The 16,838-nt window shown below is 45.6% G+C and overlaps 1 protein-coding gene across 3 annotated transcripts; it reads left to right on the plus strand.

Annotated features, from left to right (window-relative positions):
* Positions 1-669: 669 nt before the first annotated feature.
* Positions 670-7,969, plus strand: LOC117809820 (zinc finger protein 502-like). 3 transcript variants are annotated; one of them, XM_034679335.1, is made up of 6 exons: positions 670-963; positions 2,936-3,023; positions 3,115-3,230; positions 4,018-4,262; positions 4,358-4,461; positions 6,520-7,969. In XM_034679335.1, exons 1-6 carry the CDS (start codon positions 771-773, stop codon positions 7,829-7,831), a joined length of 2,058 nt encoding a protein of 685 aa, XP_034535226.1. In that variant the 5' UTR covers positions 670-770; the 3' UTR covers positions 7,832-7,969. The 3 variants fall into 3 exon arrangements, with proteins under 3 accessions (XP_034535226.1, XP_034535228.1, XP_034535227.1); XM_034679337.1 differs by having other exon boundaries at positions 6,523-7,969; XM_034679336.1 differs by having other exon boundaries at positions 3,118-3,230.
* Positions 7,970-16,838: the final 8,869 nt, after the last annotated feature.

A 16,838-nucleotide genomic window follows, 5' to 3' on the forward strand; every position in this document is an offset into this window, starting at 1 on the left:
CAACAACCCCCCCACAAATAAACACAAATGAACAAACAAAATAAACAAAATGAAATAAAACAAAACTACATGAATAAAAATAAATTAAAATTAGATGAACTGAAATGAATAACACAATTAAATAAACAAAAATAAAAAAAATTAAAAATACATCAAATAAAATGAATTAGAATTAGATTAAATGAAAGCAATATTAAAATAAAATTAACCAAATTTAAATTAAATTAAATTAAATCTAGTCACAGAGGTTGGCTTGACTCCCCCCATCGACCATTTCAGAATCAGAATCAGCTTTATTGGCCAGGTATGCTTGAACACACAAGGAATTTGATTTTGGTAAACTGTGCTCTCTTTGTAAAAGGCATAATAAGGCATACAAATAAAAATAAAAATATAATAATATCAGCTATAAATTCAAAGAACAACAAAAAGGCATGACTAATATGTACAGACTAAAATAATATGATGATTTCCTGTCTCCCTTCAGCTGTTCTAATCTAATAAAGGTGAAAATGCAAAAAATATAAAGTAAAAAGTAAAAATTTAATTTAATTATAATAAAATTCCTGATCATTCATAAAAAAAAAAAAAGGTAAATCTGCCATCCAACCCAAAATAAGAGAGGAAAAAAGTGGAACCTTTGACTCAGGTCTCTGTTTCTACTCGGAAGACATTTGTTGGCGCACCCAAACCGAAAACAGCTCAGGTTTGCAAATGATGCGCGGTTCCAGTCACCAAACAGTGGATGTACTTTGAGTTTAGTCTCTAAGATGAGTAAAGGTTCCTCCCTGAGGGGGTTCATCTCAGAGAGACTCTCTGCGGCCTCTCTGGAGATCTTAGCGGCTGTTGACAGAATCGTATCCGAATATGAGGAGGAGGCGTCGGGCTTCAGACTGCAGATAGACCGTCAGAAGAAGCAGCTGGAGGTTCTCCTGCAGCCTGAGGTCACAGCAGACAGAGCAGGTGAGTTCATCATGTAAATACACTTAAATTAAATATATAGAAACAGGAAATAAAGGGGGGTGTTAAAACAGAGAGGGGCTGAATCCCATTCATAATTCATGTTATTTACTTATAACTCAAAAATAAGCATTTTATTTAACATTTAATCTGAAAACTTCAGAGCTTTTATCAATCAGCTGGACTCTGTGTTTAATTCGGCTTTACTGGAATTAATTTAAAACTTTATTATTCACTTTTAAATCATGATTTACTCTCACAACTTTAGGCGACAGATATTAAAGGTGACATATTGTGCTCTTCTTCATCAACATATATTGGTCTAAGAGGTCCCCAAAACATGTCTTTAAAGTTTATTGCTCATAAAAACACTTTGAAATCAGATTCTGGTCTGCCTGTAAAACCCCTCTTCTTCAGCCCTGCTCAGAACAGGCTGTTTTCTGTGTCTGTGCCTTTAAATGAGAATGAGCTCTCTGACCACGCCCCCTCAGGAAGAAGTGGGTGTGGCCTCGGCTGTCCAGCACGTTGATCTAATGTTTACATGTTGGCTGAATATACACGGCTGCTCACAGACCCGCGTTACTTCAACCCTCTGAATCTGATCCAGAATCTGATCCTGACGGAGAGGCGCCTGCAGCAGGACCTTTCTGAACCATTGGTCACAGATTTAGTGTTTCTTGTTGTTTGATTTGTCAGCATGTCGACGTGTGTCTTGGTACACAGCTACCAACATGTAGCTATGTGGCTATGCTAACTAGCGCTAGCACTTTTCCATGCAAACTAAAAATCATCCACTAGATCTTCAAATCTGCAGACGTGGGGAGTCAAAGCGACCTTTGTGTTTATTAAGACAGCCTACAACTAGCATGCCTCCCTCCTAAGCTCCTTGTTAGCACACATGTGTGCAGGGAATGAAAAACGGAGGAGGGGTTGAGTTGTATTTTATACAGTCTATGGGCTGAACAAGCTCCGAGCTCTGACTTCCTGTTACAGACCGGATGGCGTTGTGACAGGGACACATATTTCAGGTAGAGAAACATTAAAAAAGTCCATTCTGCATGATATGTCACCTTTAAATCCAGTGTTTTGAAGTCTACATGTGTTACTAATTTTTTTTATTTTATTAAACCTTTATTGAACCAGGTGAAAACCCTTTGAGATCAGGATCTCTTTCACAAGGGGGACCTTTTCAAGAGGTCAGCAGCACATGTCATAAAAACAGTTACAAGAAAATGACAGTAGAAGTTAAAACCTACAGTTTATAGATGCATAGTGTTTTACAGTGTGAATAAGAGGTGTGGAGGCTGTAACTAAACAACAAACAATAACTTAAGGTTTAAAACACAGGCCCTGTTCAGTGCTCTCACGCTGTCTGTCCCTCAGGATAGAACAGAAGGCTCCAAGTGTAAGAGGTTCAGAGAGGTTCAGGTTAGTCTGTAGAGCGCTCCATGCCATGGGGGCAGCACAGCTGAAAGCTCTTTTTCCAGATTCAGTCCTTACCCGAGGAACAGATAAAACAAGAGTAGTGTTGGAACACAAGGTATAGGAACTGATTTTTCTCTAGAGTGCACAGATAGTGAGGAATCAAGCCTCAAAGAGCCGTATAGATCAGGGTCAGACAGGGTTTGGATCTGTGTGCACTCAGAGAAGGAACATTTGATTTCACATACAAATCACAACGGTGGGTGAGACGACTACAGCCAGGGACAAATCTCAGTGCAGAATGAAAACCGGTGTCCAAAGACTGGAGACATTTAGAGGACTCACTCAGATAAAGCTTGTCCCTGTAGTCAAGAATGGGTCAGAAGGTCACTCATTTCTTTCTGACCCTGAGAGAGAAGCAGGGTCTGTTTCTAAAAAAGAACCCAAGCCTCACACCAAGTTTAGTATTCAAATTATTAATATGGGCTTTAAATGAAATCTCCTGATCTAGGATCAAACCCAAGGATAATGATCTCTTTCTGTCTGTTTCCAGGTGTGAAGCGCTGCAGGAGGGTCAGGACTTCAGAGGAAGAGGAGCGTGAAGATGAGGAGGAAGAGTCAGCTCGTCCAGCTCCGTCAGGGTGAGGGAAGGAAGCGCAGATTTAATCCGTATGAAAGTTATTGACGGTCTGTCTCTAATCCTCTCCTCTCTTTCTTTCTGCGTTTCAAAAGAAGTCGGTTCAAGAAGAGGAAGCCCTGCAGACCTCAGATTGGCGTCACGCAGACCCACGTCGACCTCAGGATCCGGATCCTGGAGGACCCTGGGATCAGTGTGCTCTCAAACAGCGGTGAGGAAAACAAGTGTGCAGGTATCCAGGTTCTCTGATGTGAAGATGTCGGGTTTCAAAATGCTCAAAGTGCTCTAAAACCTTAAACCTTAAAACCTCTGTGCGTGCACTTTAAGAGCGTTGTTCTCTTTGGGAGGTCGTGCATGAAGACTATTTTTGGATGAGGACGAGGTGGAGGACAGACTTAAGGTGGACAGGATGTGAAGAGGCTCGTCAGTAGGTAGGCTATGAGAGGTTATCAGTCACTGTTTCAGGGACAGGAGGGGGAGGAGTCAGCTCACAGTTAGGGCTGAGCGATAATAAGATAATGATAATTGTCATGATGTAATTTTTCTCAATATAAATATGAGAAATGTTCCTAAACAATTTGATATATTTAAACCTGTAATTACACCCCCCAACCACTGGAAACGGGGGCGCCAATGTGCCTTAAACGCCATTTGCCACCCAACATTAGACAGAAGAAGAAGACAGCCAATCATGTCGCAGGGTGAGAGGTAGGCGGGGCTTAAAGACGTCCGGAGCTGAATGTGAACAACAAATATCCACAACCTGAGAAAAATAAGAATCTACAAACTAAAACTAAAATCTCATCTTACAGTAAAGACCTGCTTCCTGTTAGCACCGCCAGAAATGATGGATTCAAGAAGTTCATCAGAAAACTAAATCCAACAAAAGCTAAAAGCTAAAGCTCGATACAGGGGCCGAGCGTCGCAGCATCCATTGCAAAACACTGAACTGTCCCTTTAACATTTCAAACTATGAACACTGTCTCTCCTCCTCACAGTCCTGGAGACATGTCCTCTGCTGAAGCTGAAGTGTCCTCGAGGCCTGCAGGAGGGGGACTTCCTGGACTTGCTGAGGTCCAGCTTCCCTCAGCTGACGGGAGACGACAGACTCTTTGACATCTTGACGTCGGATAAGAGGCGGAGGTTACGGCCTCTGCGGCTGAAGGCGGTGACGCCGGAGGAGATCCACAGGAACATCAGCTGCACCGACTGGAAGAAGTCGCCCATCTACATCCGGCTGAAGGTGATGTTTTGATCTTTTGTTGAAGAGGGAACGGATAATCCAGTATTTTGATGTTTGGAAGATCCCAGAAAGAGTTGGACTTCTTTATCTTTCAGACGCTAAAGGAAACCCAGAAGAACGAGGAAGACACTGATCCTCTACGGACAAGAGAGAACGACTCTGAAGTGTTGATGTGGGATAAAAACAAGCTTCACACGAGGTACTCCAACACGCCGCTCAAACAGATTTCAAAACCATGTTCCCATTCCACCGCACAGTTTAGCTTCTCCAGTTCATCCTGGAGGTGCTCAGGATGGTTCAGGTTGCATGCCGGTTAGGGGTGGGAGTCAAAAACCGGGTCTGACTTAGAACCGGTTCCAATTGATCAACTCCATCTGAATTGTACAAATCAATGTTATCGATTCTTCTTAGCGATTCATTTCCCAGCACGTCACGTCAGGTCACATTACCTCACACACTCTGTGATGCAGAACTCCTTCAACCAAGAGGAAGTCTTTTCCTCCAGGTTTCAGGGGCTACGTCCAGACTCACGCGGCCGAAAATGAGGCACCGAGAGCGGGTAAAATACCTCCGCGATGACCCCCGGAGGAAAAGTGTTTTTCCTCTCTAAATTCAAAGTCTTTTCCTCCAGGCGGCCGAGAATGAGGTCAACCTATTGCAGTGGCGGAGCCTGAAAACTGATTATCCACCCTGAAATTCTTGAACATGATTGTCTGTTTGCCATGTCAGAGGCATTACTTATATTCAGATCAGCTGTTGTGTTTCAGCGAGCTGCAGAGACAGGAGTTTCTGTGGATTTGAATATTGTTTTTGTTGATGCTTTGACTTTTTAAACAATCATCTTCAGTTTGAGTCCTTAAAGAGTTCAGCAGATTGAAATGTTGACACTCTGTCCAGTTACATTTTTAAAGCTGCTATGAGGAACTTTTGATTTGTATCAATTTTAGCCGCCCCCCTGTGGACAAAGTGATACCTCTTATCTCTTGTTCTGTACATGCAAAAGTAGTGTTTTCAACAAAAACCTCACCTGCTGTCTTTTAACAGACAGGTGTATCACTCAATGTGATTATTTGCCATGAAAACAGTCGAACAGTCGTTTCTAAAGCCAAATGTCAATCATGTGGTCTGACACCAAGCGGCAACCTCCGGTCTAAAAATATGAGTCCAATGCGGAAGTGTTAAAAGCTGCAGTTCATCGAGGATCCACTAGAGGCTGGCTCCGGAAGTACAGGAAGTCACATACACATGAATGGGGAAAAGACGATCTTTGCAGCATTAATAAACATGTTTACAGCCTGGTACAAAAGATGAGTGTAGTCTGAATAGCTCATTTCTCGATGTCCTCTCACTGTGAGGGGGGTTGATTTTTTTCTAATTCGGTAATTTAGAAGATATTGAGATTACTAGTCTTCCAATGAGAGGCACAGCTGCCTGCAGGAACACTGCAGCTGTTGGCTAGGAGGCTCAAAGCCCGCCTCTTTACGTCACACTGGCTCCACAGAAGCAATATGGCTGCCGCTGCCGATTGGTCTCAAGACAGCTCTTCAGAAACCAATGGGTGACGTCACGGATCCTACGTCCATATTTTTTACAGTCTATGTCAGACACCTACCCCCCTCTGAGTGGTTTAAGCCATTAAAAATGACAACAGAGAAGGTATCAGTGTTGTTGTTTATGTTTTTGTTTGCTTTTGAAGGTCATAAAGAGGCATCAGTGTTGGTTTCAGTCTGTTTCTCAGCTGGTGAAAAACTCCTCATAGTGCCTTTAATGTTAATGTTAGAAATCTACAAAGATGTAACATTTGTTAAATTATTTTATAAAAAGAAGTTAAAGTCGATGTGATGAGTGGAGGTAACCCCTCCTAGGTTTGAGGTAAGGCCAACCCTTCAACAGTCAGCGCCCCAGTTTGGCCCCCCAAGTCAAAACTGTGTGGCTCCGCCCCCTGACCTATTGTTCAGCATGTTCAAGTTGAATATGTTCATGTTCAGTCTTGTGCAGACATGATTTTGGAAACAATAAAATGGTTGGAGGAAGACTGAGTAGAACTACTTTTTTACCCTCAAAATAATCCTCAGGAATGGTTAGGAGGACTGATAAGGAGTTGGATTGATAAGCAGAATCAACAATGGCATTGACATTGATGAAATCTTATTAATTCCCACCCCTACTGCCGGCCCAGCTAAGCTCTTAGTACTCACTGTGATCTACTCAATGATTCCCTCTGCACCCCTTTAACTTGTGCTCCTGTTCCCCACAGCAGCCCCCTTCAGGAGCAGCCACACGCCTCCACATCAAACCAACAAGACAAGGAAGCAGAGGACGCTGATGATGGTGGATTATCAGGACCACGTGAGGACTTTGAGGCCTGCTGTGCAGCGAAGAGTAAAGAGGGCGATAGTGCTCGAATAGGAAAGGTGGAAGAAGAGGTGGATGAGAGCGATGACGATTGGAAACCAGAGAAGAGCGACGAGGAGTTCAAGGAAAGCGACTCTGAGCTGCAGGCGAAGACAACGAAGAAACCCAAATCAAGACGATGTGGCGTCAAGGTGACGGAGAGCGGCGACGCTCTCGCCTGCAGGGTTTGTGGCGCTCTGCAGGAGTCGGAAGTCACGCTTGTAAAACACGCCTGGAGTCACGTGGAGGACCCAGAGAGTCTCTGTGGGGTCTGTGGGGATCCTTCAGAGTCTGCTGAGGCGCTGAAGGAACATCATCTCAGGGATCACAGAACTGAAGACTGCCACTTGTGCGGGGAGTCTCTCTGTGGTCGTCTCAGCTTCGACGAACACGTGGCCGCCCACTCAGGAGAGAAACCGTACGAGTGTGAGGTCTGTCCGGATCGGTTCGCCCTGAAGGCGTCCCTGGAGAACCACCAGAGACTCCACGAGGACGGACAGCTGCATAAGTGTCACACGTGCAGTAAGATCTTTGAGCTGAAGTCCCAGCTGAAAGCTCACCGCATGACTCACACGCACCTCTGTGGCGTGTGTGGGAAATCCCTCAGCGACTACCGGTCCTTGTCCCGCCACAAGATGACCCACATCGAGGAGAGGCCGCACAGCTGTCAGGTTTGTGGGAGGAGCTTCAAGCTTCTCGGCACGCTGAGGCAACACGAGAAGATCCACACGGACAGGGAGAGGTCGTACCTCTGCGACGTGTGCTGCAAGATGTTCCTGACCAGCAAGCAGCTGCAGATCCACATGAGGACCCACACCAACGAGAAGCCGTACCACTGCGGCGAGTGCGGCAAAGGCTTCACCACCAAGGGGCCTCTGACGGTTCACATGAGGGTCCACACCGGGGAGACGCCGTACCGCTGCCCGGATTGCGGCTGGTCCTTCAAACGCAAGGTTCACCTGGACAACCACATGACGGTCCACTCGGGACTCAAACCGTTCGTCTGTGGGATCTGCGGGAAGGCGTGCGCCCGCAAGAAGTACCTGAAGGTCCACATGAGGACTCACAACGGGGAGAGACCGTACAAGTGTGTACTCTGTGACAAAGCCTTCACTCAGGGTCACTGTCTGAAGACGCACATGAAGAGCCACCAGGGGGGCGACCCCGGGACGTGACGCTAACCATGGACCAGATCCATGCCTTTTACTTCACTTCCACTTTAAACTGTGAACGTGTTAATGTTAAATTATCTTTATGATGTGTGATGAAGTGTTTACTGGAGAGAGACAGAGACTCATGGAGTCACTGAAAGTACAGTCATGGCCAAAAGTTTTGAGAATGACACAAATATTACATTTTCCCAAAGTCTGCTGCTTCAGGGTTTTTAGGTGTTTTTGTCAGATGTTTCTATGGTATAATGAAATACAATTAGAAGCATTTCATAAGTATCAAAAGCTTTTATTGAGAATTACACAGAATTCATGCAATAAGTCAATATTTGCAGTGTTGACCCTTCTTTTTCAAGACCTCTGCAATTCTCCCTGGCATGCTGTCAATCAACTTCTGGACCAAATCCTGACTGATGGCAGTCCATTCTTGCATAATCAATGCTTGGAGTTTGTCAGAATTTGTGGGTTTTTGATTGTCCACCCGCCTCTTGAGGATTGACCACAAGTTCTCAATGGGATTAAGATCTGGGGAGTTTCCTGGCCAAGGGCCCAAAATCTTAATGTTTTGTTCCCCGAGCCATTTTGTTCTGACTTTTGCTTTATGGCAAGGTGCTCCATCATGCTGGAAAAGGCATTCTTCATCACCAAACTGCCCTTGGATGGTTGGGAGAAGTTGCTCTCGGAGGACGTTCTGGTACCATTCTTTATTCATGGCTGTGTTTTTAGGCAAGATTGTGAGAGAGCCCACTCCCTTGACCGAAAAGCAACCCCACACATGAATGGTCTCAGGATGCTTCACTGTTGGCAAGAGACAGGACTGATGGTAGCGCTCACCTCGTCTTCTCCGAACAAGCCTTCCTCCAGATGCCCCAAACAATGGGAAAGGGGATTCATCAGAGAAAATGACTTTACCCCAGTCCTCAGCAGTCCAGTCCCTGTACCTTCTGCAGAATATCAGTCTGTCCCTGATGTTTTTACTGGAGAGAAGTGGCTTCTTTGCTGCCCTCCTTGACACCAGGCCTTCCTCCAAAAGTCTTGGCCTCACTGTGCGTGCAGATGCACTCACACCTGCCTGCTGCCATTCCTGAGCAAGCTCTGCACTGGTGGTGGCCCGATCCCGCAGCTGTAACGCCTTCAGGAGACGGTCCTGGCGCTTGCTGGACTTTCTTGGGCACCCTGGAGCCTGTTTGGCAACAATTGAACCTCTCTCCTTGAAGTTCTTGATAATTGGATAGACGGTTGACTGAGGGGCAATCTTACTCGCTGCTATAAACTTCCCTGTTAGGCCCTTTTTGTGCAATGCAATGATGGCTGCACGTGTTTCCTTGCAGGTAACCATGGCTAACAGATGAGGAACAATGGTGTCATGCACCATCTTCCTTTTAAAGTGTCCAGTCACTCAATCATGACAGATTGATCGCCAGCCTTGTCCTCATCAACACCCACACCTGTGTTAATGTGTGTGACACCTGTGTGTCATTGAAATGATGTTAGCTGGTCCTTTTGTGGCAGGGCTGAAATGCAGTGGAAATGTGTTTTTGGTGATAAAGTTCATTTTCAAGGCAAAGAGGGACTTTGCAATGAATTGCAGTTGAGCTGATCACTCCTCATAACATTCTGGAGTATATGCAAATTACCATTATAAAAACTGAAACAGCAGACTTTGTGAAAATTAATAGTTCTTTCATTCTCAAAACTTTTGGCCATGACTGTACATTTCAAGCTCTAAGCTTCATCGAAGGTACCTTCCTTATCTGGACCACCTGGTGTGAGTCTTTGGGGAATAAAAAGTCATGGTTACATTAAAAACAGGACTCTGTCTGAGCCTCAAGTTATTCAGTAAATGACCAGGGTCTGTCTGCACGTCCAGCCGTCACACAAACGGGACCATCAGTCTTAAGGTGCCGTTATGGAACGGCACATTTAGCCGTAGCGTTAGCCGCATGCACGACTGCAAATAATCAGCCAAGTAAGTAATGGCGCCATGAAAGCGAAGCAAAACGCCATATGTCCAGGGAACCTCCTGAAAAACCCTGATCCAACAGATTCAAACTGAGCATGCCTCCTACACATAAACAACAACAAACATGGGGAGCGGTCCCGCTGTGACTGAGAGGAGATCAAGAAGAAATGGACGTTTGATTAGAAGAATCTAGAATGAACAAACATCTGTTATCAGCAAGTCAATCCTCAAAGAGAACAAACGAGAAATAAAGGTCTGGCTTCAGATCTTGAACCGGGTAAATGCGTGTGGTGTTTCTGAGCGCGCTCAGTAGAAGACCTACAAAATAAAATCAGCAACATGAAAGAGGCTTTGAGCAACAAGCACCAACGTCACCAACGTGGTCCAGGTGGAGGACCACCTGCCCCCCCCTCCATTGAAGGATGAGGACTTGTTAATGGTGTTGCTGGTAGGTTACCTCCGAATTGTGTGACACATGCTGATATGTTCGCTGTGCAGAGAAACGACCCCCCTGATGCTTCTGTAAGAGGCCATTTTTACAAGGAGTGTTCAAAAAGCCAGTCTGACTTTCTTCAAGAGAGGGGTGATAATGAACCGTTCCATCTTTCAGTCCCTCCAGGATTTCGTGGGATTTTTGTGTGATTGTTGCGTCCCCAAAAAGCCTGATTTTGTGACAGCTTTTAGAAAAAATTGCGGTGAAAGTTGTGATTTTTGTTTTTTTGCTTTTTTCCCCCAATAACATCTCAGGGGCAAATAGATACACTAAATTACAGTAGTTTTTAGAAATCATTCTTTTTTTTTTTTTTTTTTTCTTCTCTTGTCTGCATATATATTTCTGGTTTGTGTCATGTTTGTCACAAACTGTCAAATATTAATGCAATTTATTCTTGCAGCAAAAGAAAAGAAAGAAAACCTTTTTCTTCTGTGCTTGTGACTGTGTGCATGCGACCATCACCATCCCTCTTAGAACTCTGGCCTATCTTTTATTGGCAACTAATATCATGTTCTGTAAAAGAGGGCGTGCACACCTAGGTGGGCCAAAAAAAAAAAAATAAAAGAATAATAGAAAGTGAAAGAAAGATTACATAAGGATATACAAAGGGACAGGGAGAGAGAAGGAGAGAGAGACCTAACACACTTAGATGGAGAGGGACCATCTCACCATGATGCCAAAAAAAAACCTCTGTGTGGTGATACTAATGATTAAGCAACCCTTAGTGTCCACAATCATTACTGAAGCTTGGGTCGCAGAGGGTTGCCGCCGTGCTGTGTTCTATTTGTGTAACAAGACCACCACTGGTGCAGATGAAACCACTTGGGTCAGATCAGCTGAGCGGTACGGCCCGGCACCCGGGCCGCGAGAGCCGTCAGACCGAAGGACCCAACCCGCCGCGGGAGACCCAGGCCAGGGGACGAGCCAAGGACCCAGACCGGAAGCAAGCAGGTACCGCCGGAGCACCCAGGGCGACCGCCAGGTCACCCAGTAGGAGGAAAGGGAGGCGAGGGGGGAGAGATCCCGCAGCCCCCCCAAGGGACACCCCCACAACACCGCCCCCACAGCCCCCCAAGACGGAGCCAAAGGAGCCAAAGGAGCCACCAGGGCCGAGGGGGCCCGGCACCAGGAGCAGACAGCCAGGCAGACGGGCAGGACCAGGACCAGGCGCGCGGAGAATAGGGGGGGCAGGAAGGGAGGCGGGAGAGAGGGGGGAGAGCCGTAGTGCACTACTGCATCACAATCCGCCGCCCCCCCCCCGTATAAAACCTGCCCCCCCAACCCTGTATCTTTACCTATATCAGTATCTAGTGAGGTGCATTAAAATAGGGGGGGGCGGATGGAGGGGCGGGAGAGAGGGGGGAGAGCCGTAGCGCACTACTGCACCACAATCTGCCCCCCCCCCCCCCCCCCCCCAGTATAAAACCGGTCCACCCAACCCACACCCCCCACCCCATGTCTTTACCTATATCAGTATCTAGTGAGGTGCATTAAAATAAGGGGTGGAAGGGAGGCGGGAGAGGGGGGGGAGAGCCTTGGTGCACTAATGCCCCATCATCTGCCCCTCCCCCCTGCATAAAACCCGCCCACAGTCAGTTCACGGCACTCTGAAATGCATCTGCATCTTTGATGAGGAGGAGTTGATCCAAACTTACTGAATGTGTCTGATGTTTCACCAAACTGGATTAAATCAAGCTGCAGACGCCGAGCTTTTTACGGTAACCACGGCAACAACGTCAAACATCAAATATTAAACAGACGTCCCCCCGGTTGTGTCTTTGTCACTAACGCACACCGGGGGGTAAAAATCCTCAATGAAGATGAGACAGATGCATGGAGGTGAGGAGAGCTGGTTCATAAAGCACACCTGCTGCAGGTAGAGACCAAGCTAACACTGAGCCCCTCAATCTATAAATAACAACGTTGTCATGGTCACTTGTCCTGCCTGCTGTCCTCTCTCTTCACCCGTTCTCTGTGCGTGTTTTGTTGTTGAAAAGTGCCGATCAAGTGAGGACTTACGTTTATGTTCCAAGGAAGTCAAATTGATGACAAATCCGATGACATGCAGGGGCTGAGGTTGAGGTAATTGGTCAAATTTGCGGGAAAGTTGCGGTGATTGTAAAAAATTGCAAGGCCGCGAAAAAATCGCGCTGATTGGTTGAATTTGCGTTGATAGTTGCGATCGCGAAATCGCAACTTCCTGGAGGGACTGATTTTTATAATCTGAACACACAAAATCAGAACGCCTAGAGAGGAGAGTAAAGAAACACACTGCTTTGGTTCTGCTCTTTTATTTGCAAACACAGACGGGAAATGTTGATTCATGACAAACAAACTTTGTTATAATGACAGTTTTTTTTCAGGGCTCATTTTTATGCACTTCAATCTTTATGATGATAATAATATAATAATACATTTTATTTCTATAGCACCTTTTAAAAACATGTTTACAAAGTGCTTTACAGAGAGCAAGACATAGTGAGTGAAAACACTAAAAGGTAAGGAGAGCTAAAATGAGTGAAGTAAGAACAATAATAAAAACATGCAGAAATGAAAAAGTCAGTGATGAGTTAAGAAATAAAAGCACATTTAAAAAAGTGTGTTTTTAAAAGAGGTTTAAAAGAGGACAAGGATGTGGTTTGCCTGATCTCCTCCAGCAGGTCGTTCCAGAGTGACGGGGCCCTGACCGCAATGACCCGGTCCTCTCTGGGTTTTAACTTCACCCTTAGGAGTTCCTAGAGGGACCTGCCGGAAGATCTCAGGCAGTTGGGGACACACATCCTTAGACACTCTCTTAGGTACTCAGGGGCCAGTCCAGTTAAGGCTTTAAAAGTGAAAATCGTAAAATCAATTCTAAACCCACATGAACCAGTGAAGAGAGGCTCAAATGTGTGTGATGTGTTCCCTTTTCTTGGTGTGTGTGAGGAGTCTGGCTGCAGCGTTTTGGACTAACTGGAGTTTTGAGAGGTTTAGGCAGGTGTACAGTGAGTTACAATAATCTAACCAGGAAGTGATGAATGCATGGATGATGATTTCTAGGTTATGGTGTGAGAGGAAGGGCCTGATCTGAGAGATTTTGCGTAGCTGATAGAAACAAGACTGGACTGGGGTTTTGATATGTCTGGTTCTACTTCAATCTGTGCTCTTACTCCTCACTCCCCGGTTTTTCTTTTTCATCACACACGTTTAAAATAGAATATAAAAACTGCCGTCTCAAGCTTCATAAACATTTTATGTAAAGGTTAAATATTTAGAACAATAATTCAACACGAAACAGAATACTACAAATAATACCGCAACCACACCAATATACAAAATACCCCCTAAAATATGTGAGGAAGTAAAAACATCCATATATATGTGCATATTCATTTACATGTTCTACAAATTCAATATTAAATAACACAACATATTTAAGAGCAATTAAAAGGGTTTGATTGGCCTAATCAGGGCAGTTTCGGAAAGTGGGAGGAGCCTGAGATCTGATGCATGCACAGGGAAAATATTCAAAAGGCCTAAGCAGGGGGTTCCAGGAACCAGGAACCTTCTTTCTGCAAGGCAACAGCGTGTTCCACTGCAAAACCTTGAGTTCAGCCCGGTTTATACTTCTGGCCTGACGTGCACCTCCTCCAAAAAGTAACTAAGCATTGAAACGATGTGGACCCCAAGGCATGTGATTGGTCCGCTTGGCAGCATCATATCTCAGTCCCTCCAGGAACTATCAACGCAAATTCGGAGCGGATCCAGTGGAAGTTAACACATTGACTAGAATAGAAACCTATCAGATCTGGTGCTGTGATGGATCTGGAGACAGATTCGAGACGGATCTGGTGGAATTCGGCCCCATAGTTTGTTGTGGATCTTGCTTTGAAAGGCTGCCGCAACTTAACATTTTCCCAGTCCAGTTCCATCCGTTGCTTCAAACCATAAAGATCAATCATATTTATCATCATCTTGTCTCGTTGCCGGCGTTAGTGTTTCAGATTCAGCAGTGTAGTTTCCCCGCCCTGCGGAGGAACCGCAGAGGGAGGACTAGATTGCTGGGAAGGTCTAACCAGAACGCAGACAGGAACACCACGCAGACCTGACGGGGGCCTTGCATATCTGTCATATGCATCATATTGCTCACCAGGCTGCCACTGAACCTCAACAGAAGCACGCCCATTATAGCCACGATGGTACGGAAGGCCCTCTGCTTCGACTGTCCAGCCTGCTGCCTCCCCCCGAGCCCGTCCCCCGGCCCGGGACGCTTCAGCGTGCAGAGAATGAAGACGCTGCAAAAGGAGACGACAACCATGAAGACGACAATCACGCTCATATAGAAAAAGAAAGGGATCCTAGAGTGGACAAGGAACAACACAGACAGCCATCCGAAGCTTATAAGCCAAACACATCCAGTGATGATGTTCCTGAACCAGACGCCCCGGGGCGTCCCCAGTCCCAGGTAGGTGATGGGGTGAACCACAGCCAGGTAGAGCTCCAAACAGGACAGGAGGTGAAACAGGGTCTGTCCTATTGTGGTGAAAATCCACAAGCAGAGTCCGACCTCCATCATCTCCGATACCGCGTTGTAGCCGCCGCAGAAATGGAGCACGATGGCGAGGAATTCAGTCAGCTGCATGGCGATGCAGTGATAGGTGAAGAGGTCAGAGTTGAACGCCGCCGCTGCTGTCGGCATGGAGCGGCGTGTCCTCCAGTGCTGGTAACCCAGGTAGAAGACGAGGAAGAAGACCGGCAGGAGGAGGAGGATGTAGGTGATGGAGAAAGCAGAGAACAAGGCGATACCAAAGCTGGACCTGAAACACTCGTGGTCCAGAGACGGGAGGGAGAGGTTACCTAGGTCAGGATGCACGTCATCGGAAGACGAAGAAGAGCTGGCGGACATTTTTGGAAACATGAAGATCTGAAGGAGGACAAAGGAAGGAATGAGGGTCAGAAGAGGAGACGGATTATAGAAATGGAAGGTACATGGCAAAAAATCTAAATGAGAATCTTTCTAAAGTTAGATTTTTGGGGCTTTATGATAGGACAGCTGAAGAGAGACAGGAAATGTGGGGAGGAGAGAGCGGGGGAAGACATGCAGGATATGGTCACGGCCAGGAGTCAAACCGGCGACCTCTGCGACAAGGACTATAACTCTAAGACTAACTAAGACTCATCTTGAAGTTGTTGAACTGTTTCTCAAACTTCATGATTGTTCTCACCTGTGTTCTTAAAGGTGACATATTCTGCTCTTGTTCATCAACATATATTGGTCTAAGAGGTCCCCAAAACATGTCTTTAAAGTTGCTCAGAACAGGCTGTTTTCTGTGTCTGTGCCTTTAAATGAGAATGAGCTCTCTGACCACGCCCCCTCAGGAAGTGGGCGTGGCCTCGGCTGTCCGGCACGTTGATCTAATGTTTACATGTTGGCTGAATATACACGGCTGCTCACAGACCCGCGTTACTTCAACCCTCTGAATCAGATCCAGAATCTGATCCTGACGGAGAGGCGCCTGCAGCAGGACCTTTCTGAACCATTGGTCACAGATTTAGTGTTTCTTGTTGTTTTATTTGTCAGCATGTCGACGTGTGTCTTGGTGCACAGCTACCAACATGTAGCTATGTGGCTATGCTAACTAGCGCTAGCACTTTTTCCCATGAAAACTAAAACTCATCCACTAGATCTTCAAATCTGCAGACGTGGGGAGTCAAAGCGACCTTTGTGTTTATTAAGACAGCCTACAACTAGCATGCCTCCCTCCTAAGCTCCTTGTTAGCACACATGTGTGCAGGGAATGAAAAACGGAGGAGGGGTTGAGTTGTATTTTATACAGTCTATGGGCTGAACAAGCTCCGAGCTCTGACTTCCTGTTACAGACCGGATGGCGTTGTGACGTATGAAAAACACTGCAAACTGAAACGGCTGGTTTCAGCACACATTTACAGAAAGGTGGAGAAATCAGAACAGGGGCAGAATGGAGTCTTTGACTCTTCAGGGGGTTTGTAGACAGGGACACAGATTTCAGGGAGAGAACCATTAAAAAGAACATTTTACATGATATGTCACCTTTAATGTCCAGAATTGAATAAATCTCCATAAGACTGTTTGGTGAAGGAGGCCTAATGAATCTGAACGCCTGGATTTAAATTAAGGATTCAACGTAGTATTCTTTCTCTAAACACTAGTGAACAGAATTAACAAAAATCAACAGTCCCAACAATAAATAAACATTATTACAGAATTTAGTAAAGTTGTTTAAATTAGATTTTTAAGACTCACCTCAGGAAAGATTCTGAACCGTCTGCCGTCGTGTCCGAACACTGTCTGATCAGTCTCTGTATCTGAGGTGTGTTCTGATACTAATGACTTCTCTGCGCCTGATTACCTCAGGCAAATCTTTAACATTATCGTGTCACACGGGGACCTGACCGGAGGGTCAGCCTCACCTTTATTTGAATAATTCCCAGATTCTCTAAAGGTTACTTAAACTGTGTGGAAGTTTTATAATAAGGACAATTTGAATTCAAATGTTGTAAATGTTATTATTCCAGAGTTTCCTTACACAGCATGTGTA

This window comes from Notolabrus celidotus, unplaced genomic scaffold (genome assembly GCF_009762535.1).
Source record: "Notolabrus celidotus isolate fNotCel1 unplaced genomic scaffold, fNotCel1.pri scaffold_45C_arrow_ctg1, whole genome shotgun sequence".
NCBI classification, from domain to species: Eukaryota; Metazoa; Chordata; class Actinopteri; order Labriformes; family Labridae; genus Notolabrus; species Notolabrus celidotus.